General features: G+C 39.7%; 1 protein-coding gene across 15 annotated transcripts in view; it reads right to left on the bottom strand.

Moving 5' to 3' along the window:
- The window catches only part of LOC118262939 (FERM, ARHGEF and pleckstrin domain-containing protein 1), a 63834-nt gene that overhangs the window by 2106 nt on the left and 36608 nt on the right, over window positions 1–25120 (bottom strand). For 11 of the 15 annotated variants that reach the window (XM_035574644.2, XM_035574636.2, XM_050697598.1 and 8 more), the window contains exons 13-27: window positions 24950–24976; window positions 24124–24207; window positions 23956–24046; window positions 7789–7995; window positions 7225–7318; window positions 6409–6550; window positions 4236–4398; window positions 3927–3994; window positions 3477–3657; window positions 2944–3081; window positions 2076–2173; window positions 1643–1766; window positions 1237–1380; window positions 698–798; window positions 219–361 (exon numbers count right to left, since the gene is read on the bottom strand). In XM_035574644.2, coding sequence (XP_035430537.1) covers window positions 219–361; window positions 698–798; window positions 1237–1380; window positions 1643–1766; window positions 2076–2173; window positions 2944–3081; window positions 3477–3657; window positions 3927–3994; window positions 4236–4398; window positions 6409–6550; window positions 7225–7318; window positions 7789–7995; window positions 23956–24046; window positions 24124–24207; window positions 24950–24976 — 1805 coding nt within the window. The remainder of the gene's footprint in view (window positions 1–218; window positions 362–697; window positions 799–1236; window positions 1381–1642; window positions 1767–2075; window positions 2174–2943; window positions 3082–3476; window positions 3658–3926; window positions 3995–4235; window positions 4399–6408; window positions 6551–7224; window positions 7319–7788; window positions 7996–23955; window positions 24047–24123; window positions 24208–24949; window positions 24977–25120) is intronic. The other 4 variants (XM_035574645.2, XM_050697600.1, XM_050697603.1 and 1 more) reach the window with 1 other exon arrangement.

Here is a 25120-nt window from a genome sequence, read left to right as displayed (position 1 = left end):
TATCCCAACGAACAAAAGTTGGACAGAAAGCCCGCCAGGCACGATCACCTTGCCTAGTCAGGGGATCCTCCTTTTTTAGGGAAATTTCCTCTGTGTTCACTAAAAGATAACCGTACAAAATTTAAATCCAATCTACATACCATACTTTCTGGTTGTGAAAAACTCAATTACCTTTTCTTAAAAGTGATAATAAAACGGTATAGCTTAATGAAACTTACCCCAACAAGGGTAGCGACGCGAGCGGTGTCTCATCCTGCCAGGACTTGTAGAAGAACAGCGTGGATATAGCGAACACCACCCACAGCTTCTGCCAGCCCGGGGACTTCTTGAACTTGCGCAGTAAGTAGCCGGATAGTTGCGTCTAGATTTAAAATAGTAAGTACTACAGTAACTTTTTTAATTACCACATCGACAATTTTATCATCTTGATTTCCTAGTTTTGAGGTCTAGATAAGCGCAATAAATGCGCAAATTAATTTCGTACAAACATGATGAGGATCATAAAGTACACTTCAAGAATTGATTATGATCATAATAAAAAGTTCTTTTAAAAGTGTACATCAGTTTAAGCTTCCTTTTGGAGGCTTAGACTCAAAGAGAGGTTGTCGATTTCGATCTAAACAAAACTAAAGGTTCCATGATTGATTGGAAAACCAAATGCAACGGTAAGTGTGTGAGAATAAAAGCAGTATCTTACCCGCATGGCGAGATGTAGATGTACAGTATCGAGCGACGTGAACCGGTGCCAACACACGTGGGCCAGCCCGCCGCCCGCCGTACTCGCCGAGCTGGGGGACTCTGTACAACACAAATATATCTCGAATTAAAAAAGTGCTAACTGAAACTTCTTTCAGTTTTTTGTTATAACAATAGTGTAAACTGCAATATAGAATTCAAATGCCCAAGAAAATATATTTGAAACTCCTTGAATATCTACATTTATACAGAATACGGTTAAAGACAAATTCTTCTACTAAGTAAACCAAGCATTATTTTTATGGGCCAGCAAATAAACTGTTGGTTCTCCTGATACTAAAGACTATATCACTAAGCGAGTATTTCATCACCTTTATATAAGTGCCCGATAAACTTACGTGATAAATAGTGCATACAAATTACGTTCTTAGTTCAAAGTTATCTAATACATAGCGGCTATCCAGACATTGTGTAACATGTTCTAATCATAGTCAATCTGTTAAGTATCAAATAAAAAAAATGAGATGTAAAGAAACCTACCAGTCTCTTGTTCATACGGCGTGAGTTCAGTGTCGACGTCAGTGAACTTGTCGCGCGCGTTCTCTATCGCGTTCAACAGAGCGTTGTACCAGCCTGTGTATTCACTGTCGTTCGTCGCACTCAGAAGTAGGTTTATGTCTTCACCTGTAAGGGCAAAACAATTATGAATATTAAAATAGGGAACGGCAAGTACCAATGTGACTTTTTCCAAGTAAGTTAAAGTACTTTGTAAGATTATTTAGACACAACTTACAAACGGTGAAGGATCGCGAGGAAACCTGGGCTGATAATTTCTAATTATAAGTTTGTGAATGCCAACCCGCATTGAGCAAGCGTGGCGATTAATGCTCAACCACAGCAACCACGTATAGGTTGATCATGATTTAAAGAAGTAAATAATCCTTACCGGTTAGCGAAAACGAATGTGGTAGTTCAGAAGATTTGAGTTCGAGGGCATGCAGTGGCAGAGCGGAGTGCGCGCGGAACTGTGTACTGCCTGCCTTTGATGTCACCACTAATACGTCGCTGAACTGGAAGTAAATCAATAGTTATTTTATTACTTTCGATCACAACAATGTAAGTAATGCCTTTAATGTGTACATAACTATGTTAAACCAATTCATGTAATTTGGGCTGAATGTATTATCACACGTCGGGTAAATTTAAGATTGTATGCATATCACTGAATTATTTTACTACTTAGAGGACAGCTAATAAACTTGTCCGACTTTTAAATGGGACCGAAACTGCTAAGAATTTGGGAAATAATGTTGACCAGATGAAACATACTTTTTAAAGGAAAATATTGAAGTGTCAACGCGAAATATAAACAAACTCACCAAGAACAGCATCCTTTGTTGTAATCCTCTAGAAGAATGCTTGTACACGCAACCCATTCGTATAAATTCACGCTCCGCCACCAATAACTTGTCGTAACCTGTAACAATATTAAAACATTTTAGACATACTTTTGAAATATGAAGATGATTTTCTACTCCTTAGTTCTAAAAATAGGTATGTAAAGATTTTCGGCAAGCACTAATATTTCAAATACCAATGCGACCCCTAAGCCACGACCGTGTAGATTGTGGCGAACTTTTTCTGAAGAAGACATACTAACTTTCTTTCGTTTTTTTTTTTTTTTTTTTTTTATAGTTGCCCCACACTAAGATTTTCTCCCGTATTGTGTGTGCATTTAAACCACAAGTGACATACAAACATACATTTATTAAATAATGAAAGTGTTACGTCTGAAGATGACGATGAAAGTAAGGTATATATAGACTGCACGGTTGGCGCGGTGGCTGGGCAACTGGCTGCCGTGCAACATGAAGCGGGTTCGATTCCCGCACGGAGCAACTCTTTGTGTGATCCACAAAATGTTGTTTCGGGTCTGGGTATCATGTGCATGTTAAATTGTATGTTTGTAAACGCACTCATGACTCATGACACAGAAGAAAATCCTAATGTGGGGCAACAATCTATACTAATATAATATTATAAAGCTGAAGAGTTTGTTTGTTTGTTTGTTTGAACGCGCTAATCTCCGGAACTACTGGTCCGATTTGAATAATTCTTTTTGTGTTGAATAGTGCATTTATCGAGGAAGGCTATAGGCTATAAAACATCACGCTACGACCAATAGGAACTAAGCAGAGCGGGTGAAACCGCGCGGAAGTAGCTAGTAATAAATAAAGGTGTCCTTACCGGCGATGTCCCGCTGCAGCTGACAGAGCGCGGCGTGGTTCTCCCCGTGCTGCAGCTGTAGCCTGGCCGCGCCCGCCACGCGCGCGCTCAGCTCCAGCGCGCCCGCCGCGCCCGGGCCCGGGCAGCTGTTGTATAGCTCTGGAATAGACAAAATAACTTATTTATAAAAATAATTTATCCAATTACTAATGAAACATAGCGTATTTTTTACACTAACATGATTAATGACGCTCAATAATACTAAATACAAGACATTCAAAACGTTTCTTTCCAATAATTCAGCACTGTAACAAATTTCATAATCACGGATACACAATTCAACGAATAAATAAAACTAATACACAAACCCGTCCACTTATCCTTACTTATCCCACCTTCACACGGCCACGCAATAAACAAACAATTTTATAACTGATATATTTCAATAATCAGCAAAACAAACCGATACACATACATACATACATGTATTGCACTTTTGAAACGTCAACAAAGATAGAAATAAATAGTCTGTCAGTCTGTCTGTAACTACATACCATCAGCAAGTCGATGGTAATGCAGCGCCCTATGCAGCGGTCGCAGCAGCAGCGCGGCCAGCGGCAGCGGCGCCTTGGAGTCGAACAGCGCGGCGGCGCGGCCCGCGTCGTTCCCTCGCCGCCGGACACTCTCCACCACACCCACCAGGGAACCCGCGCGGGAACTGTACCATAGGTACGCCTAAACACACCAAAGAACATAATTAGTATTTAACATAGATCATAAGCGTTGCGCAAATTAGTTTGCGCAACGGAGAGTTATGAAGGATGTTTTGCGCAAACTAAGATAAATTGTTAAGATTATTATGGATAATTTAAAATCTAGCGCAAACGTTCATATAAAGTAATAAAGATGGTTTTAAATACTTAAAATTGGCATATTTTTTACGCAATGGATTATCATTATGATTGCACAAGTTTATTAAAAAGTAAGTATGCTCGAACACTTACGTCCATTGTACTTAATAAATGTTCGTATAAGACATCGCCGATTTTCTTATACTCAGGCTCCTCGGTATCTGTGAAGAAAATATTCAGAATTATTTATTTTATACTAAAAAAAAACAAGAATGGACCCCATAAAACACTATTTGTTTAAGAATATATTATTTTAAATAATAAACGTATAAATGGCGACGGTTAAGGGTGGTGGCCCTCGAATAATGGCCGCATTCTTTTAGGAGTTAAAGAAAAGTATATAGTTAGTATTTAGATACTAACTATATACTTTTCTTTAATCTAATAAACAAGAGTGATCACCATTAGCGTCAGGTCGCGGCGCACTAGCCAACAGTCGGTCGAGCCTTGCGAGTAGCTTCCCGTTGCTGAGCGCGAGCGGCTCGAGTGCGAGACAGGCGCGCGCCAGGGCCGCGCCCGCCTCCGCGCCGCCCGCCGCCAGCTCCGACACACTGCTACTCCATTTCTATACATAAGTAAAAGGTTTTACTTTTATAATAAACCTTACGTATCATTCATTTGTTAAAGAGTTTATTAAACACTAGCTACCTCCGCGCGGTTTCACCCGCTCTGCTCGGCTCCTATTAGTCATAGCGTGATGTTTTATAGCCTATAGCCTTCCTTGATAAATGCGCTATCCAACACCAGAAGAATTATTCAATTCGGACCAGTAGTTTCAAAGATTAGCGCGTTCAAACAAACAAACAAACAATCAAACAAACAAACTCTGCAGCTTTATAATATTAGTATAGATGTTATATTCTATTATTTAATGCCTCTTTGACTTTATTGTAAAATTCATTAAAACACCCCATACAAAATATGCCCAAGGACTTAAATTACTATCTGCTGATCTAAGTAAAACCCTAAATATTTTTTCATCATTATGTTTCGATAAGGTCTCAATTAGGAGGATAGGGAGACCTTTGCCCTGCAGTGGGACAATCATGGCTGATGATAATAAATAAATAATAATATATGGTTTTCAGAAGTCACTGAATATTTTAATGAGCTGTTATAAAAACCTCTATAACTAAAAACTAAGCTTATAACTGTCCAAAACATGTAATAAGTGCTCTCAATCATCAATGAATATACACTACCGACAAAAAGTTTGGAAGCACTTCTTTAATGTTAATTATTTTAGAAATAACATGAGTTACAGTATTATTTAATTAAAAATTGTTAGGTATTTAATTAAGACAACAATTAAACTATAAAATAGAAAACAAAAATTATGTATTAAGCACAAAATTAATTTATAATTGATTTTCATCTATATGCCTTTATAACAGCTTGGCAGATTCTAGGCATTCTCTTCAGTCATTTATTCTAGTAATCAGCGCTAATTTCTTTCCAAGCTTGCTGTAGATATTGTCAGAGTTCCCTAGTGCTCTGTGGTAAACGTTCTCTGGCTTTTCGATCTTATTCATTCCATAATTTTTCAATAGGCGATAAGTCTAGTGATTGTGGGGGCCATACCATCAATTCAAGGACACAGCTCGATTCCTGTTCTTCTAAAAAGGTTTTGCATATTCTTGCTGAGTGTTTAGGATCATTATTTTGTTGAAACACAAATGATTCACCAACAATACGTAATCATGAAGGCAAAGCATGATTCTTTAATATTTGCAAATATTGCTCCTTCCTCATGATTCCGTCTATTTTAACAAGATCTCCGAAAGCAGTTCCAGCAAAACAACCCCAGACTAAAACATTACTACCGCCGTGATTTACCGATGATACTAAACAGTCTTCAGATACTCTTTCATGGGATCTGCGGCGGACAAGGAGTATTCTATTAGACCCAAAAAATAATATTTCGATTCGTCTGTCCCTGTATCGAACAAACTGCCGGTTTCCCGAAGTGTCACAAGTGTAGAATGAACACCCTTACTCAATATATCGAGGTTTTTCGCAATATCTCTTTCAGAATAACCTTCATTATTTAGAACAATAATAGCCGATCGTGTTTCAACTGTTAACTGTTTTCCTTTTCCCATCTTAGACTCAAAATATTAAAATTATTAGTATTTTTAAAAATACGAAGTCAAAGAAGCAAAACTCTTATTTAATTGCACAAAATTTAATTAATCTGTATTCTTAACACAGTTCTCAATACATACTGTCGAACATTATAAACTGTAACATTAAAAAGTCAGTTTGAGGGTACTCTGCAAATTGAACAAAGTAACAGCAAAAATTGCGTTTTTGTGATTTTTACGTAAATGTTTCAGGTTTGGACACCATGATTATTTATATTACAGTAAAATGATTTAAAATTATATTTTATTGTATTACGACATCAATTAATATAGATTTTATCAATTTGCAATACTTTAGATCGAAAATTACTGCTGCTTCCAAACTTTTTGCCGGTAGTGTATGAAAGTAAAATAAAGATAATCAGAGCAGAATGAATAGTAAAAAAAAATGTGTGTGAAAAAAATTGTACGAGACAAATAACAACACTTACAACAGTAACAAGTTCGAGGTCCCTCTTGTAAGTCCTCTCGGTCATGAGTAGCTCCTTGGCCACGAAGTACGTGATGTCGTTGTTGCGCTTCCTGGGCGCGTCGCCCACCTCGCGCAGCGTGCCCAACATGCCGGACGATATACTGCGATGGCAAAGTCAAAGCATTTATTTCAATTAATCCTAAATAAGGCACTTTTGAAACGTCAAATTGAATTGTCCGTCAGTCTGTCTGTCAGTGAAGCTAAGTGCTCGTTCCAAAGTGTAGCTTCGAATGGAGAAGAACGAGCAAGAAACTCCATCGTAAAAACATAACATTATTAAAGAAAACAATATTCATTGACTCTATAAATGGACTAGGATTGAATGGATTGGATTGTTATTATGGATAGTGAAAGTTCTATTTAAAAAATGGTGACAATATGAGACGAAAATTCCCGTCATATTATAATAATGATTACTCATATTATAGCCCAATTATGATATCAAAAACAATGAGCTTAGAATCCATTGAGTGCTACAATAAACTTAAGAGTGTTTTGAAGAATACCCAATTAATTTACCTATAATAATGTCCTATAATAATGACCTATAATAATAATATTTGCAATAGGGGATAACCCCTATTACATGAGCCTATTGCCATATATTGGGCACAATTCCAGACTCCGTGCTACTATTGAGAAATTTTCGAAAAACCGAAAAAAGCCCAGTAATACTTTGCCCGACCCGGGAATCGAACCCGAGACCCCTTGTCCGGCAGTCGCACTTGCGACTACTCGACCAACGAGGCAGTCGGTGAAATATAAATAAACTTACCTATTATTATTCCGCCTCGAAAGAGTATCCCCGGCGTCACTCTCTCCGCCGCTGAGCACGTCCATACTGTTCACGGACTCCGAAACTATAGTCACTGCGGACAATAAAACAATGAATCGCTATAATATATTTATTTATCAATATTAAGCAATACCACAATTAATACCACATTACAAATGATAATAATTACTTTAACTCCGCACTCAGAGACATTTAATGATAACTTAAACTATTCCTTGGTAACGATTTTGTTCCGAAAACAATTGCTAAGGACTAGGTTAAGTAACCATTAAATGACTCTGAGTACGGCGGTTTATTTCACATTGCTATATTTTGCAATATAATAGATCATCGTTAGGATAAAGTAATAACCGATCTTAGTTCAAACTTTTTCGATCTATCAATTTTTAAATAGAAACTCAATCAAAATAAAAATATATTGATCGAGATGGATGGATTTGCTGGAATCCATCCATGAGTAAGATATTACCCATTGCAAAAATAGGTAGCAAGAAGAAGAAGAAAAGCCTTAAAATACACAAACAGGTAACTAAAAAACCTCACCATTAACATTCCCATTGACAGTATCGTTATTATTTTCACTAATCCTCTTGTTATCGACTACATCGTGTCCGTTCGTCAACTGTTTGGCCACGAGCGGCGTCGACGCGAATATCGGCACACCCGTTATACTATGGTCAGTAACTGATGTTGGAGACATACACAGACTAGCTGAAGACACCGTGTTATCCTCCTCGGGCGATGTTTCGTCTGTTGAGGTGAAAAAAGGTTTAATATTTGAATTGTGACGTCAGAATAGAAGGTGTAGTTAAGTTTTATGTTTTCGTTAACAGCTGTTCGATTTTTGTAGTAATTGTTAAAGCAAGATAGTTATTTCAAATGCCCAATATTATAATAATAGGCTATGTAATGTTCTACTGTTGACTTTACACCATACTACTCAAAGACACCTTCCATTCTGATTCTGTTTCACATTTTGTATCTAAAGAGAGAACATAAAATATCAATCATTCAATTTAAAAAGTAAAGGGGGCAAAATTAATTATGTATAAAAAATATGTAAAATTCAAATAAAAAATATCTTAAACAATAATGGGAGTATAGCATGCAAGGAAAAAGCAAATCTGTGAACAAAAGAAAAACCCTGGAAAAATTACAATTAACATAAAAAGAAACAATAATTAGGTATAACTGAAACAAACAAAATCAAAAACAAACCATACTTATATAATAAAAAAATAAATAAACAAGGTCTAGGCCATTGAGCTTCGACAAAAGCACAAAAAATAAAATAGCGTTTCACGGTCATGTACCAAATAAATTACACTTTTATGCAATTCTAATAATATAACATGAATATCATTACATTTGTCGAAACTCAATTAACAAATATGACTATTAGAGTATTCCATGGCGTGTGGGAAAATTTGTCATACCGTTAACCATTAAAACCTCATAAAGATATACTTGATTTGCTTAAAAAAATGTTAACATACAATATCCCACCAATCACAGAATACCCACTTTACAATATTAAAAACTTACATAAAAAATCCTGGCAGCTTACAACAAAGGTATAAAAACGAAAATGGAACAGACGCCACATAGATAACAATAAAAAAGGATATTTGTAATTTTATTTTTATTTATTGTTTAACTATCCCCGTCGAGGCGGGGCAGTGCTGTGTATTGCAGGACACAGTACACTCACACTCACATATAAATTCAAAAACGAAGTAACGTTTCAATAATCGAAACAATATTTTTTAATTACATGACTTAATTTTGCTTACGCTTCGAATTGTACTGTGAACGGGATTTTTAAAGGATAGAACATTTGCTAGTGAGAATTAACGGGAACTTATAAGTACTTTTAAAATTAATATAACAGTGGGACGAGACATTGAAATGATAATAATTATTGATATTCTACATACAACCACCGTTACTAGTCCAGGAGTCCCGGTAACCCGCATGGTCGATCGCAACCTTAGACTTTCGACACACCTATCAAAATCTTTACCCCTGTTCGCATTTACTACTTGAGTTTTACTTCATTCGATATTAGATGTGGATGTTTCACACGTCCTACCAAGAGTACTTAATCCTTAGAACACTAAACACTGAATGATTGTAATGCCAACACGCGTGACAATTTGTGTGCGCACGTACCCCCATCAACATACTAAGAATGAGTAACTTTTAGCCATGAAAATTTAAATCAGACCAAAAGTAGAATACGATTTAAAATAATCTGCAATGACAATATTTTTTTAAATGCTAGTGTTATGTGCATCATTTTAGAACTTGAATTTTCGTGTGGTGTTATGTAGTCCGTCTCAAATCAATGCTCATTAATCGTTGACAATACTCATTCGAAGCGTCCGCCCAAACTTAAACAATTTAATGGAATTGTAACATTACAGTCTATTCGGATTGTACAATTTTAATCGAAAAGTCGAAATACTTAAACGCTAAGATTTTTATACCGTAACGTACAGTTATTGCGCTAACTAGGGAGGTCCGTGCGACCTCTTTACGCTAGTAGACTAAAATTGCTTCGTGCACACACGACCATTTAATCTTTTAATTCAATTATAATTGAACACTATGTAGCACAGGGTTTATAGGATAATAGTTTGAATATAACCTCTTTACTGATACGCAACTAATTCAATTGTACGCTACATTTCTCTATCATGTCCATACTTGAAATTTCAGTCATTGAGTCAAATAAAATCGTTCAATAATAAAAATATTCGAAAAAGCTCCAACATTACTCCCTATAACATTACTCGCGTATCAGTAAAGTTGGTGAAACACATTGTAAACACTGAAAAGGGTTCGATATAGCTAAAATCTTCATAAGTATAGGTATATTTTGCAAATAAATATAATACTTTCTACAATACACTGGCTTCCCCAGTGTATAACGTAAAATATATTTGTTTAAAACATCAGCATTATTTATGTAAAATATTTTACTACGAAACAACAAAATAGACAGGGTATTGAAATTAAGTCCGCTTGGCAAAAGACATGTTATTCATGATATTGAAGATTTCCGCGCTTATATAGTGCTCACAAACAAGATTACTGTACGCGATAAACTTCTAAAAGTTAATTTGTGTTTTGTTTCAATAATTGAACAATTGTTATTCACGATATCTCAAGATTGGTCATTAATTACCGTCTAATCTCATACGCGTTGCAAGCAGTAGGCAAACCGACCCTTACCCCTGTTCGCCACTTACGGAGGGGCCTAGTTCCGCGCACACTATAACACAATGCCTATTGTATCAAAGACAGCATAGAATACCATCGACACTTCAATTATACTATAGGATTATTTTTAGGGTTCACATGAGTCTTACAAACCTTCTTAATTTCAACACCCGCACATTATTAACAAAGAAGATAATTTGTACGTCGATATATAAAACAAATCTACCACATTCAATATGGAACCTGACAAGAGATGAGTTACTATGATATAGTAATAATAATATAATATATAATCATCATTATACGTAGTCCACTTTACACGACAGCCTTAACTAACTCTACATTCTCAAAAGAAAATCTCACAACTACACTGACACACAATTCGTCTATTTTTTTCGATCATAATTTATTCCTATCTAATTATATTATGAGTAAACTGGGTAAGTACTAAGTGCGAGTTATTTGTACCTTAACGTGATCGAAATGTTACAAAGTTTAATCGTCCAATGGCAGCTGCTGATTTTTATCCACTAGATGGCGTTAGTGTGAACCTTTCGTTATTCCGCCAATAGGGAATTAGCCTGTGTCACACTATTGGATGTTCAATATTTGACAGCTGCAGTGATTGGACTATAAGTCCTCTTACTACATTTGCGCCATAAAAATGTCGTTCGCGTTAACGTAAAACAAACCCGCACTAGGTTCTCTGTAGGGGATAGCATTCAGTTTGGCAAAACAGGAGAATTTTGTATTGCTAATTTAATTTAAAAATTAATTGAATTGCGCGTTTGTCTTAATATGAGGGAATAATAATTGCACAATTAAAGATAATAATTTGGGTTAAAAAAATAATATTGAACTTGCTTAAGCTGTGAGCTTTAAAATATAAGAAATCACTATCAATATATTGAATTGTTTTTACAGGAACAATATAGAGGAAGTCTTAGGAATACATGGCCAAATAACTTTTCCTTTCATTTCCATCAATGAAATTCCTTTAGTATGGTTTAGCAATAGAAATTAATTACGAAATGATATTTGTTCGAGTCTATTAAGTTAAATTTTTGAAAAGATTTTCTATTTATTAATGTAGTGGTTAGAATTTTTATTTATTATTACTTCGATAACTATGAGTGTCATAGTCGATGAGGACTAAACATCTCTATATAAATTATTTAAATTAAAAAAAAACGCAGTCACTAACTTCGATGATAGTCAATAAAACAGCGCTAACAATACACACGACACGTTTTCATAGCCACATATTTATTTCAACTATAACTTTTTAATATTCCCAAAATTCATTATTAAAAAAGTTCACAATAAAATTATGCATAATAAAAAAGTGTTGGAAAAAATTGAGCATATTTGGCACGAATGCAGATCCCGTGTTGTAACAACTAGTGTAGTGTCATGGACAAAGATAAAACAACTATACAACTAAATAACGTGCTAAGTGCAATAAATAATACTTTGATCGTTTGAGCAGTAAACGCCTAAACAGCACCCTTAGTACGAGTTTGCTTTTCGTTGAACGAAAATAAAACGAAGAAAGTACGTTCGGAGCTAATTGGCCGGCGCGAATGAACCAACCAATCACAGAGCCGAATGCGCTCTGGTTTCGATCTCGTCAAACGTAAAGCAAACTCGTACTAAGAGTACAGAACTCAGATCTTGGATCTCATCACCACACAAAGTAAATCACAGCCTTTACAATAATACTATTTTCAGGATATTTTTATCAACGAATATAACTTTTATAAAGGTTGAAAAGACTAAAATATACGACTAGAAGACGTTGGCACTACGTTCTTATACCTGTATTGCATTTCCTCGAAGCTTTAGCTCTAGGGACTAAACAAACTATAGTCACGCGTATAGGGGACAGTTACATATTCAAGTTTACGTTATATTCATCAGATTCCGTAAGTGAGACGTCTGAAAATGTATAGTTTAGATCAATACACATATAACTACACCTAAATACTTAACAAGCTATAGGTATGAGTTCGCGTTCACACGATAGTCAAAAGGGTCGCGCTATCCAGGAATCGGCACTAGATATTTTTAATTCATTATTTTGCTAAATATTCAAAGTGACAATGTAAATATTCAATATAATGAGTACCCTAATAACAATAATTGCATTAATTTGAATTTAAATTTCGAAACGCTAACCGGCCGGCACGCTCGCATTCCAAAGAGAGAACGTTCAGCCGACGAGGCGAGGGGTGACAACGACCAAACTAAATATAATACGAAATTACACTGCAAACTACGATTTAGTTTAGTCATTTTCGTCATCAGAGCAAAGAGGCGGGGGCAACGTGGAGACGTCGAACTTTTGCTCAGGACTGTCGCTAGAAGCTTGTGAGTCGACGTAGTGACTAGAATAGAACCTCTCTACATTATTCAGACTGAAACGTTGGTCGAGATCTCGAGCGTAATGTTCCTGGTTGGTATCCCTACTCTCGTCGAGATCATGCTCGTACTGCGGGTAACATTCCTGCGTCTGGAACATTACGACTTCTTCGTAATGTTCCGGATACGGGCTGCCTCTGTACTCCTCATATTCGTCCTTATCATGAGGCAGCTCCGTGTCGGAGTAGGCTACCGACTCCCCGCGCTCAAATAGGTAACTGCCAGATTTTGCCATTTTGGGAGCGCGTTTTATAGTATCAATTGGGTAAGCGTAGTCGTCAGAGTCATCTCGGTCACTTTGTTCATCGTAGAACACCATTTGCTGATGTTGACCAGATGGCTCCCCCATAGATGGATCATCAGCCTGGCGGTAGACTGTCGTAGACTTTGATTTCTTCAACGAGGATTGGCGACTACTCTTGTTAGAGTACGAAACTCTAGGAGGACTGTCCTCTGATACATAAGGAGGCTCCTGAGAATCAAGATATGGGTGCCGCAAACGACCAAGTCTATCAAATCGCGGGAATCCCATTTCATCTTCGTCGGCCGAAGATCCAAAGCCTTGGAATTGCATCGGAGCAATATTTATTGGAAATTGTTGTGCTTCATAATTAGCACTCTTATACTTTTCGTATTCGTCTTGACCCTCATCCTCAGAGTAACTGGCTTCCTGAACGTCGTAATGCTTAGAATCCCCTTTAGACATTTCTGAGGAACCAGATTCTACTTCAGGCACATAGCTGTCAGAGCACTCCGAGCTCTCCATGCGACGTAGAGACTCTTCCACGGCCAAATACTTTCCGCCAAGCATGTCGCTCTCTGAGGAATATTGACTCTTGGTAGAATCTTCCTCTAACACATCTTGTATCCTTTCTTGCCTCTTACGTGCACTTGTGACTTGCTTCTTGCGGCGGAAAGTCTTCATTCGCTCCCGTGGATCACGTATCACGTCCAGAGAGCTATCCGTGTCGTTGCCACTTGGAGGACTCTTCAAAGAAATATTGCGAACGAGAAGTGACTTTTTGACAGGCGCTTTTAATGGCTGGATAGGGGGAGATTCTGAGCTCAGACTGCTAGAGTAATAAGGCGAGCAGCGAGACAAAGGAGTTTTCCCTGACCGTTCAGCGGATCTCTTCTCTGAAAGTTCCCTGTGCACGGAAGGTATTTCAGGGACTGCGATGATCGGTAGTTCAGAGGAAGCAAGATAATGTTCATGGAACGACCAGCTCTTGGGCTTACTACGATATTGTTGAGACGTTTTGTATTCCTTAATCTGATTCTTTGACAATGTCTTATCATCATAACTCGCATGTTTAGCCAACGGTTTGTAGTCTGACCGTATGAATTTACTGCTGGTCCCTTCTTCACGAATTATGTTAGAGAACTCTTGACTCTGGTAACGTTCGCTATGTTTTTCTTCTTGGCTGTACAGTTGAGACGGCATATCTATGTCAAGCTCAGGCTGTTCACTTACAAAGTAAGGTTTGAAGCCACTATCTTCACTCTGGCATCTTGTTGTAGGCTTCGAATACCTATGCGTCTGTTCCTCGTAGCTCATGCTTTTTGACGGTACCTTTGGGTAGCGCTCGTGCGTTTCATCATGCACAGGAAAACCTTGTCGGTGATCAAATCTCATGACTCCATTGGCATGTTTCTGCAGACTACTGAGAGAACTGGAGCTAGATTTGTCAGATTTATCGCTGTAGCTTATTGAAGATGATTTATCAGTTTTACCATATGATGCAGTCAGTCTTAGTACTGGTTCTTTAGCTTCTTCGATCTCCTTTGTAGGAGACAATACTTTGGTTATTATTATTTCTGTATCAGGTTTTTCTTCAGCATTGCCAGGATCTCTGACAATGGTGTCATCAGATTTTGTATTGTCTGCATCAGCTTGATCATCTCGAGCTGTAGCCACAAGTGTGTGACTAGTACTAGCAGACCAGTCTGATATTGACTGAGCTAGCGTCAGAGTACTGTCACTCTTGGTACCAGAGCTACTGTCCATACCTTTTCTAGAGATAGTTGTGTCTGAACTACATAGTTTATCGTATTTAATGTTGTCAGAGCTTTTATCTAAACTGCTGCTTTTTGAACTCATCTCTGCCTGAGAACCCAGTTTCAATTTCTGTTCGCTTTTCTTACTCCCATGCGAAGACGAGTAAACTTTAGAAGCTTTATCAGACTTGTCGCTCTTAGGCACTGAAACGGCTGAAATACTTTCAGAAGCCGATAGATTTGCATACTGACGAACTGTGTTAGTACCAGTAGACCATTCAGAAATACTAAGACAGATGGAAGTGTCCTCCGAATGCGAGCTGTGCGTGCATTTCTTTTGAGGCAGTCCTATTTTAACCGTACCATCTAAGTCGGTTCCAAATGAACTGGTTTCTTCTTCTGAATGGCTACTATGACTACACCTCTTACAAGTACCAGCACTTCCAGTACTTAATTTCGTCACAGCGCGGACAGTGTCTTCAGCATTAGTCTGTGACAAGAGATCATCGATAGACGTATCAGAATTATTCGAACCGAACGAATATTTTTGTGTGCCCAACTGAGAAAATCCTTTATCGAAGTCTGGAGATAGAGATTTACTGTCTCCACCGAAAACATCATCAGCATACAAGTGATCGTCTTCGAAGATCGGACTGTGATTAGTAGGCGACTTCTGTGGTTGGCTTATTATAACTTTTTCTTCCAAATTGCTTTTTATGTTGAAAGATTTATGTTCAGCGCGTGAACAACAAGATCCCACATCGCCCATAAGACAAGTTGCCTTACTAATTGTTCCGCTAAGACACGATTTATCGTACTTAGGCACCACGCTTTTGTGACAAGTATATTCATCATTCTTTTCTAAAGGTTCTACCATATACCCTGACTGTTCGTAAGGAATTGGTTTGATGTTTTTAGGCGAAATATCTTCACTTATTTCTGTAGATTTCTCTGATTTTGACTCGGGAATATCTTTTTCCAAATCTTCGTCATTATTCAAAGTATCGCTATCATCGTCTGATCCCGCTAACTGATCTTTTGAACTCTCCGATTGTAATGTGACTTTGGTCGGCTGTTCTGGCTCGTTACTCATGTAGTAGATGTGAACTTTCTCTATAATAGGTGTCTCTAATAAGCTTGACGGGAGAGAAGGCCACTGGTCAAAGTCACTTGATTCTTTTCTGCCAACTTCGTCCAAGTGAGCCGGTCTGCTAGCTGCTTGTGGTGGCAACTCTGGCAAAGGCCAATCTTCGGACTCTTGGCTCTCACTGGCAGAAGAAGCTTTTGATGGTGCCCTAGGAGTAAGCGATCCCGGCTTACACGGACTACCATTGGACCTCTTTGATTCCAACGCGTCAAAAGCCCGACTGGCTTTCTCAACATCTCGCTTCGATTCGTACATTTCGCTTATTTTAGTTTGATCTATCGGTATGTCAGGCATCTCTGCCGACGTACGCCTGTCTGCGTCAGATATGTAGGCAACATTTGCATTGCTAGGCGGATCTGAGCTAAGGCTAGCCTGGTGATCACTAGAATTAAGAGATTCTTCGTTTATACTTTCCGATCGAGAACAAGCCTTGGTAGAATCTTCATCCGCACTAGTTTTTTCAGACGCCGTGCTGCGTTCTGATATGCGGGACAAAGTACGACCAAATGTCTGTCCATAGCCTATAACGACATCAGAAGTATTACTAGACGAAGTAGCAGGATACAAGAAATTGACTGGGAAATCGTTTAAATCATCTGTAAAGTCAGCATCGGTAGAATCTTTGGATGTATTAGCAGACAGAGGTGGATTTTTAGAGAACGTTTGGAAGTCATCTAACATCCTTTGATTGTTATACTCGAAAACATCCTTATTAATAGCCAAATTCTCATATCCCTCATGATCTTGAGGAATCCAAGCTTCTTCAATGCTTGTGCTATTTTCACTGCCCGAAGCACCAAAGAAGGGTCTCCACGTGGGTTTCAGTTCTTCACCTCGACGATAAGCTTCACCGAGAGACCCAGAAGTTGATTCCGTTGTTTCAAATGACCCACGTGATTCAACACTAAGAGAACCTCGAGAATCCATGCTAGATTTAGAAGAACTTTTCTGGTCATCAAGAAGACGGCCCTTTCTTCTAGACGAGGAGTCATCGACACTGAGTGATCCCTTTGAAGGAGTAGTGGTTGTCGTGGTATCAACGCTCGATTTAGATGAACTCTTTTGATCGTGGTCTTTAAGAGCTCTCTTTTTCATGATATCTCCTCTTTCGAACGACGATGTTATAACATTTCCATCGTCATCAAAATCAATAGTTGTGTTTTGGTCTTCTTGTGAAATAGTAATGGCGATTTTGGTCTTCTTAACAGTCTTTTGTAACTCTTTAGCTGCATCAGAAGTTTTAGAAGCAGCGGATTGGCTAGATTCGGATTCTTCTATTACAGCTTTGCCTATTTTATCGAGTCCACTCTTTTTAATATTTGGACGTGACAGCTGTTCAACAGTTCTGTCAATACTTTCTGAGCTTGAATCAGAGTCTGTAGGTGCTTTCTGAGAGTCCACTTGACCTTGTTTTTCTAAAGTCGGAGTAGGTGACTTTCTTGTACCGTACTTTGATGGACTCCTAGGACTCTCAATACGAGTAATTTCCGGAATTGGTGAAGGCGATTTAGAATTAGATTTGGAGTGGTCGCTGGATAGCGTATGTTGGGACAACAAATGTTCCTCTCCATATTCCATCGCCTGTTTTAGCTCTTCCAAACACTCTCTATCTTTTTTGTTCAGCTTCTCAATATCTTGCGAGATTCCCAGAGGCCTTGCTATGGAACAGCTGACACTAGACTCATCGTCAATAGAGCTGCCCTTAATATGACTTGATGGACTGACGTCTTTCTCAATGCTGGTCCAAGAAGTAGACTCGGAACTTCGAGAACGTTCTGCACTTAACTTCAATAATTCGCTACGTCTCGACTTTGCTGTCAACAATGTTCGTTGATCAGGTTTCAGTTCTGTAGGAGACTTATCACTGCCAGAACTACCGGTGTGTTCACCTTCAGATTTGTTTGATTTAGAAGTACTGGAATCAATAAATGGTATATTCTCAATTGTAGGACTGTTTTCTTGTGGAGGTGTCACGATTATCTTATTCTTATTTTTCCATTTCATTGACAAGTCTATAGTTTTGGGTGGCTCGCGACCCATCTTACCACCTCGTTCTGTTTCACTGTCTGACATAACTTGTGACATGGATTCCTGTTTTAAGAACTCCATCAAGCTAGCTGACGATTCGTCAAACGTACCTTGTGGATCTAAGGTCCTTTTGCCACGAGTTTTACTACTAGCATCAGAAAGAGGTAACTCTGTATCTAAAGTCGTTTCTTCGTAGTCGACTGTAATCCAAGATCCAGAATCATCACTCATACCGCGAGGAAGTTTAGCTTTCTTCTGATCTTGGTCTGACGAACTATCAGCATCAATGTACGGTAAAGATATGCCAAGCATGTGACTCTCATCAGATACCTTCAAATCGCTAACTTCTGTAAGAGATTCTTCTTCGCTAGTCAAACGCGTAACTTCTGCTTTACGCTCTGCAGTTACTAATGAATGAACATCTTGATTACTTCTACTTTCTTGTAATTCAGTCTGCCTCTGTTTGTTATAAATATCCATCTTGCGACGTTCCATGATAACTGTTTGTGTGTCGTTCTCAATGATCGTGTGTTGCGAGCTCGTCATCCATTCCATTGAAGAATCGTCTTCTGTCTTTTCTTTATAACTGTTAGATGGTGATGTTTCTTTCATCTCTTTCACTTCCACCTCTTTTGGCAATACTTCTGGTTCTTCTACAACTGTCGGGTGAACGTCTACTTTCACGACTTCTTGCTTGAAATGCTTTTCATTCTCTGGCAACATTGATGCAGGTGTTACGTAATTCCGATCTAAACTCTTGGATTTCGCTTGAGAATCCAAATGAGCTTCCACCTTTCTGTCCAAACTCTTAGACTTAGCTCCAGGACTTATTTTTTGGTACACAACTTTGCCTTCAATCTGTTGCTTTATTTCCTGTTTTTTAGACAATGTCTTCGGAGACTTCTGTAAAGCAGCAAGATCGTCAAACTTGTCTTCTAAAGATGGACTAGATTTATCATCCATGCTCTTATTCATTTTGCTCGGTGTTTTCATAGATTTCTGATCTTCAAAACTACGACTTATTTTCCCGGTTAATTTGTTATCTAATTTCTTCGGTGATTTAGCTATAAATACATGATCTTCGGCCTTGCTGTTGATCTTAGTCTCAATGATTATTTTGTCGCCCTCGGTTTTGACAACGATCTTGTCTTCTGGCGGTGGGAATGGCGGCATGGTGTCTTTGACTGGACTAATCAAAGTCTTAGTTTGTTTCAAGGCAGCTTCAAACAACATCTGCTGTTTCTCTTTACGTTTAGCGATTTCTGTATCACTGTCTTCTTGAGACTTGGTTCTTTCTTTGCTATTACCTCGTTTAATATCCATCTTCTCTAAAGACTTAGATTTTTCCTTAGCTATTTTCTTAGCCGTTTGTTCTAATTCCTGGCTCTTTGCTCGAGCCATATCAAGTGGTGGTACAGTTAAGAAATCTGGACGTTCTTTTAGAGAAGACGGCAAAGATTTTTGTGTTTGTAGCGCTTTCACTTTAGTAGCATTCGTGTCTAGAGAGCCTCCTTTGTTTAGTTTATTACTTATCTTCTGTTTCTCATCAGGTTTCGGCTTCAGTGTTAACTTCTTTTTCTCCTTACGTTTAATTCTCTCAATATCTGGAACTATTTGATCCTCACTCAAGTCTGACAACTTCCTGATACTGCCTCTAGGTGAATTCAAGGACGAGGTGGGCGATCGTGATGGAGACTTTGAAATCGGTGAACGCGACAGTGGCGATCTGCTTATCGGGGAGCGTGCTGCTTGAGACTTTATTTTCGACAAATCGTATCTGCGTTTGAACGAGCGTGGGCGTCGTTGTTCAACTAAGTCCTCTAACAACTGCAATTCTTCGTTATCGATAACAACAGACTTAAGTTCTTCATGTTCTGCAGGTTGATCTTCCTCAACCTCTTCGATTTTATCTATAGTATCCTTCTTGACAGCTATCTGTTTCCCTTTATCATCAATTAAAGGTTTTTCCTCCAGTATTTCCCCTTCTTCATTTATGTCTTCAACCGTATCATCTTTTGATGAGAACGCATTCATTGGCGGCAGTCTGTGTAACTGAATAACCGGTGTGTCCAAACTTTTAGCTCTGCGGCTCGCTGTTGGTGAATCTTGTGTCGCTTTTTGTCGCTGAAGAGAAAATACCGACCCTTCAGACAGATTTAAACGAGCATGAGCAAACAATATTGGAGTCCCACCAGGTTTACGTAGCATCGGTGATATCAATTCATCTCTTAGACTTTTCTTCACATCTAACTTATTAGAATCTTTTTTGTCTTCTTTAAGGTCAGGTTTATTATCATCGGACTGAATTCCTGTCACTTTCTGAATTTCCATGTCAGCTAAGTGTTCATCATCCGATTTGAGAAATTCAGTACTTTCTAATATGGGCGATGGAATATTTTCATTGTACTCCCACGGTGAGCTCTCCTTACTCGACTGTTTCACCTCTGTAAATTTTATAGCAACATCATCTTCTGAGCTCGGAATCGAAATAGAGCGTTCGGAAATCCTACGTAATTCTGTAGCGTTACCACTCATGCTATCAAGAACCTGAGGGTTATATTTCGCTTCCAACTCTGCCAATTTCCTGCATTGAGGAGGCGAACCTTCAATCTCCGTTGAGCTCATGGTCTGACCTCTGTGCCAAGCTCCAGAAGTAATTTTGTCATATTCTAATTGTAGAATAGGTTCCAAATCTTTGCGAGATTGTGGTGGTGAGAATTCGAGTTTAGGGGCAGCCTCAGTCGTACCAAATACATCGTCAGAATCGACACTTTCATCATCAGATGAAAACGAAGTGATTCTGATTTTATTATTGCTTTTCCCTTTTATCTTACTTCCTGGTCCTTTCTTCCCGGTACCTCGGGCCTTTTGACCACGTTTCGGTGGTAGCTTTTCCGACTTTGATTTAATATCTGCTCGTAATTTTTCAGCTGCTGTCAAAGGCTTTGGATCCTTACAAATAGGCGGTTGCGAGACGTTGCGGCCGTTGATAGTAAACTTTATATCACAAGGATACATAGGCTCCTGTCTAATGCTGTCAGTCTTAGAGCTCGTTGCTGAATCACTCTCTATCTGACTGAGCTTAGAGTTAAGTGTCTCGAGCAGAACAGGATCCAAGTTTTTGGTAATGTCCCTCTTAGGACTCGGCAAATGTTGTAATTGGCCACTCTTATCCACTTCTAACGTCACTGGGTCTACCTTAGAAAGATCAATATTTTGAGTGAATAAGAAGTCACGATTTTCAACTTCCAGGAACTTGGAAGTGTGCTCCACTTGTATACTATTTCGTGGTGACTTTGGAGACTTAGGCGATTTCGGTGATTTCGGTGACTTGGGAGATTTGGGAGATTTCGGTGATTTCGGCGATTTTGGAGATTTAGGCGAACGTGGCGATTTGGGATGGTCGTGATACTTACACCTAGGGTGTGCACTGACAACGTGACGACCGTTTTGAGGCGGAAGCATAACTATATCCGGTGGAGGCCGTTGATCTTCGTGAGGAGATGGCGCAGTGCCATTCATTACATGTCGTTTATGCAACACGTATGGGATGTCGTAACCATCATCGACCACTTTCTTGTTATCCTTAAATCCAGCTTTAAACGCATCAAACTCTTTGAAATAGTTTTTAGGCAAGTCAAAGGGAGGACGTATATGTTCGGGCAACCGTGATGGTAATTCAAAGTGCGAACGCTTGGTTGCGATTGGTGGAGCACTTGGTATTTGCCGGAATATATAATCCTCGTCACTAGACTCCGCTGGTGTTAAGTCAATGGATTTTTGGTGCATTAAGACATGTCTGCGAGAATTGACGCTGCTAAAGCGAGGTCTATTCGCCAAACTATTTGGATCACTCTTAGTGCGTTCAACAGTTGGGTGAGTATAAGGAACCGTATTATCAGCCAACCGGCTACTAGAGCTTGTTTCCAAAATTAATTTAGGGTTATATTCGTCAAAGTGAGTCTTTGCCATTAATTCTTCCTTCAAATTCTCTTTTCTGACAATATGAGTGTGAACCTTGCCGCCACGCTTATCGAATTCTGACTGCAAAATGGAAACCGTTCCTGACTGGATAGCGGCTTGTTTGGCTTTATTTTTTGCATATTCGATGCTGTCCATTGCCGGCAACACTCTCACATTCACATCAGATTCATTCGACGACTCTTTTACGAGATGTGTCGCAGCGTTCTCTTTACTGATTGATCTCGTTAAAGATTCTATTTTTTCTTTATCGAAACTGAAAACAGTATCAGAGGAACGACGGCGCTGATAGCTGTGTATTTTAGCAGCTCTAGTATCAATTTCTGTATCAAGACCAACAATCTTTTCAGGCCAAATGTGCGTGGTTTGAGGGTGGATATCTTCTTCCTCAGTGGACAACTCATCTATCTTTTTAGGAGGACTCGAATCTGATTCGAACTGACCAGAATATTGATCTAATTCTACATGTTGTAAGCTAGCAGAATGCATTGGGCTAGGCTCTTTAACGTGTTTACTATTGCTTGGAAAAGTGGAGTACGGAGTAGACAGATAATAATTAGGAGAATTAGCTAGATTGGCGATCAAGTCTTCATGAGACTTGTCGAATAGCGTTTTCTCCCGATACTCCGGCTTTTCCATACTTATGAAAGTCGCTTGGGTATCAAAGAAATCTTTTGTGGAATCTGGACTAGACGATGGAGATATGGGTTCGAATGGGTCTATGTAAGCGTTCTGTATACTAGTAATACTACGTCGCCTCATACTAATTTCATCAGGTTCATACAAATTCTTTTTACAATCGTAATAATCTGACTTTGAGTCTTGACTAGAAGTTCGAGATCCTGACCTATCAGAGCTTTTGCTTTTAAGAGTCTCCCTAGATTTCTTACTGTCCGTGTGATAAACGCTGTCCCGCGACTTTTTGCTCGATTCGGCGCTACTTTTAGATATTTTGGAATCGTAAATATCACTCTTCGACTCTTGGCTAGACGTTCGCGAGCCAAGCGCTCGTTTAATTTCTTTGTAGAAATTGCCATCAGAACGTACTGAGAGCTTTTCCCGAGGCAGGACTCGCGGGTCATCCACAAGGAACGGATCGAGTGGGATGTCATTGCTACTACGGTAGTGGCAGACGACTTCGTCGGGGGCTCCCTCGTGGTCGTCGCTCTCCGAGAGGTGCGACAACGAGCGGTCGTCGTCGGAGGGGAGGTCGTTACCTGAGTCCAACGAGCACGAGCGCGTGTGTACCACGCTGCGGCGCCCCACCGCCTGGATGCGCGCGTAGCGGCGCGTCTCCGACTCGTCGTCGGAGCGCTCGATAACTTCGTAACTATCATGCGACAAGTCGTCTTGCGACCCCGTGCGCGCGAACGGCATGTCGAGGCGCGGCTCGCCGATGGCACCTGGAAACGAAGAGGAATAGGCGCGGCCCAACAACATGGCGGCCGACTCCGCGGAGCCGCGCTCGCCGAACACGAAGGCGCGCGTGCGGGCCTCGTCGTAGCGCGTCACGGGCGAGTCCAGGCGCGCCAGCGCGTCCAGGTCGGCCAGCAGCGAGCGCGCGTCGCGGCGGCGCTTGGCGCGGCCGGCCGAGTCGAAGCTGTAGTCGCGCAGGTTGCGGCACGACGCGCTGCGGCGCCACGTGACGCGCGCGCGGCCGGCCGCGTCGTCCTCGTCCTCGTCGTCCACGTGCAGCGACCCGCCCGAGCGGCTCGAGCGCGTGGACGGGCACGCCGAGTAGATGTTGCTCTGCGACAGCTCGTACTCGAGCCGCTCGGACGACTTCTTAAAGCTCGAGGAATGCTTCGCGAGCACGAAGTCCGGGTAACCGCTAGAGGGGGGCTCGGCGGCGGGGAGCGGTGCAAGTCGCGCGGTGAGCGGGGAGGGGGGCGAGGCGGGGGGGCTCTGACCTGGGCGCGCACGCGGCGGCGGAGTGGGCGCGCGGCCGACCCCACTCGCACGCCCCAAACTCGCCTGGCTCCATGTACTCTCCGGAGAAACCTGACCAATGCACAACAATACGAATTATATTTTGAATTTTCGCTGTAACAAAATCATTAATAAAAAGCTGTACTAACCAATGGTGTCGTCGTCCGATGAGGCAGAGGCGAATCCTCCGTAGGATGATGATTGACCTCGGCATGGGTCACTAGCTCGGGAGCCTGTGGAACGATATGAGCCGGTTATTCAAGTGACTGGCAACCTAAGTCGCCTGGTTACATACAGATGGACCCCGTGCCGTAAGTGCGTTACGGAAAATGTGCGAGATGGCAGGATGTGTGCTTTAACGGTTGCAGTCAATTCCCTTCACCCACAACAATAAGAAATGGTACAAAAAAGTTTAAATTGAGACCATATCCATGTTAAAGTTAATATTAGCGCGTATCAGCATCGAGTCAGCGGTAGAAACTTTGTATTACTTTACGCAAACATATTATCATTAAATGACTAAATTATTTTGTTTGCTAACTCGGTCTGTTATGGCTACTAAAAATCATAAGACTGAAAATTTAAAAATATAATACATGAGTAAAATGTGACTTGCATACAGTTTGATCAGTAGAATATGAATAAAGAAAAGACCCATGACTTCTGAACCATGCCTTCGTCTAATTTGGTTACATAATCAATATGAACTTTTCAAACCAGATAATTAAGTACTGAATACACATATATGTGAACACGAATATTCCTTACGTTTGTCTTTATCCCTAAAAAGTTCACAAGGGTATATTCAAACACAGATATCGATTTCAGACTTAACAGCTAATAAATAAGATCGTTATTTGAATGTAACCAAACCAGACCTAGATATAATGACGAAGAACAGTTAGATATGATCCAGCGAGTTTAGAAACATTGTAATACGAGTATAATACAAGCCAATTTATATTGGGCCCTTACGATTTGATTGCAGTACAGTTTTGAAAGCTGAAAGAAACAAATACAAATCTATGTGAAGTTGAAACAAAGCTTCGGAGATATAAGATTTTCATTTCGGCTGTGTACTAGTACTAATGGAGATATAATTATGTACTTTCATGGTATAATAATAAGGTCCTTTTCTCATAGAAA

Source organism: Spodoptera frugiperda, chromosome 12 (assembly GCF_023101765.2).
Source record: "Spodoptera frugiperda isolate SF20-4 chromosome 12, AGI-APGP_CSIRO_Sfru_2.0, whole genome shotgun sequence".
In the NCBI taxonomy this organism is placed as follows: domain Eukaryota; kingdom Metazoa; phylum Arthropoda; class Insecta; order Lepidoptera; family Noctuidae; genus Spodoptera; species Spodoptera frugiperda.
Note: the sequence above shows the minus strand (reverse complement) of the source record. Positions and strands in the feature narration are given on the sequence as shown.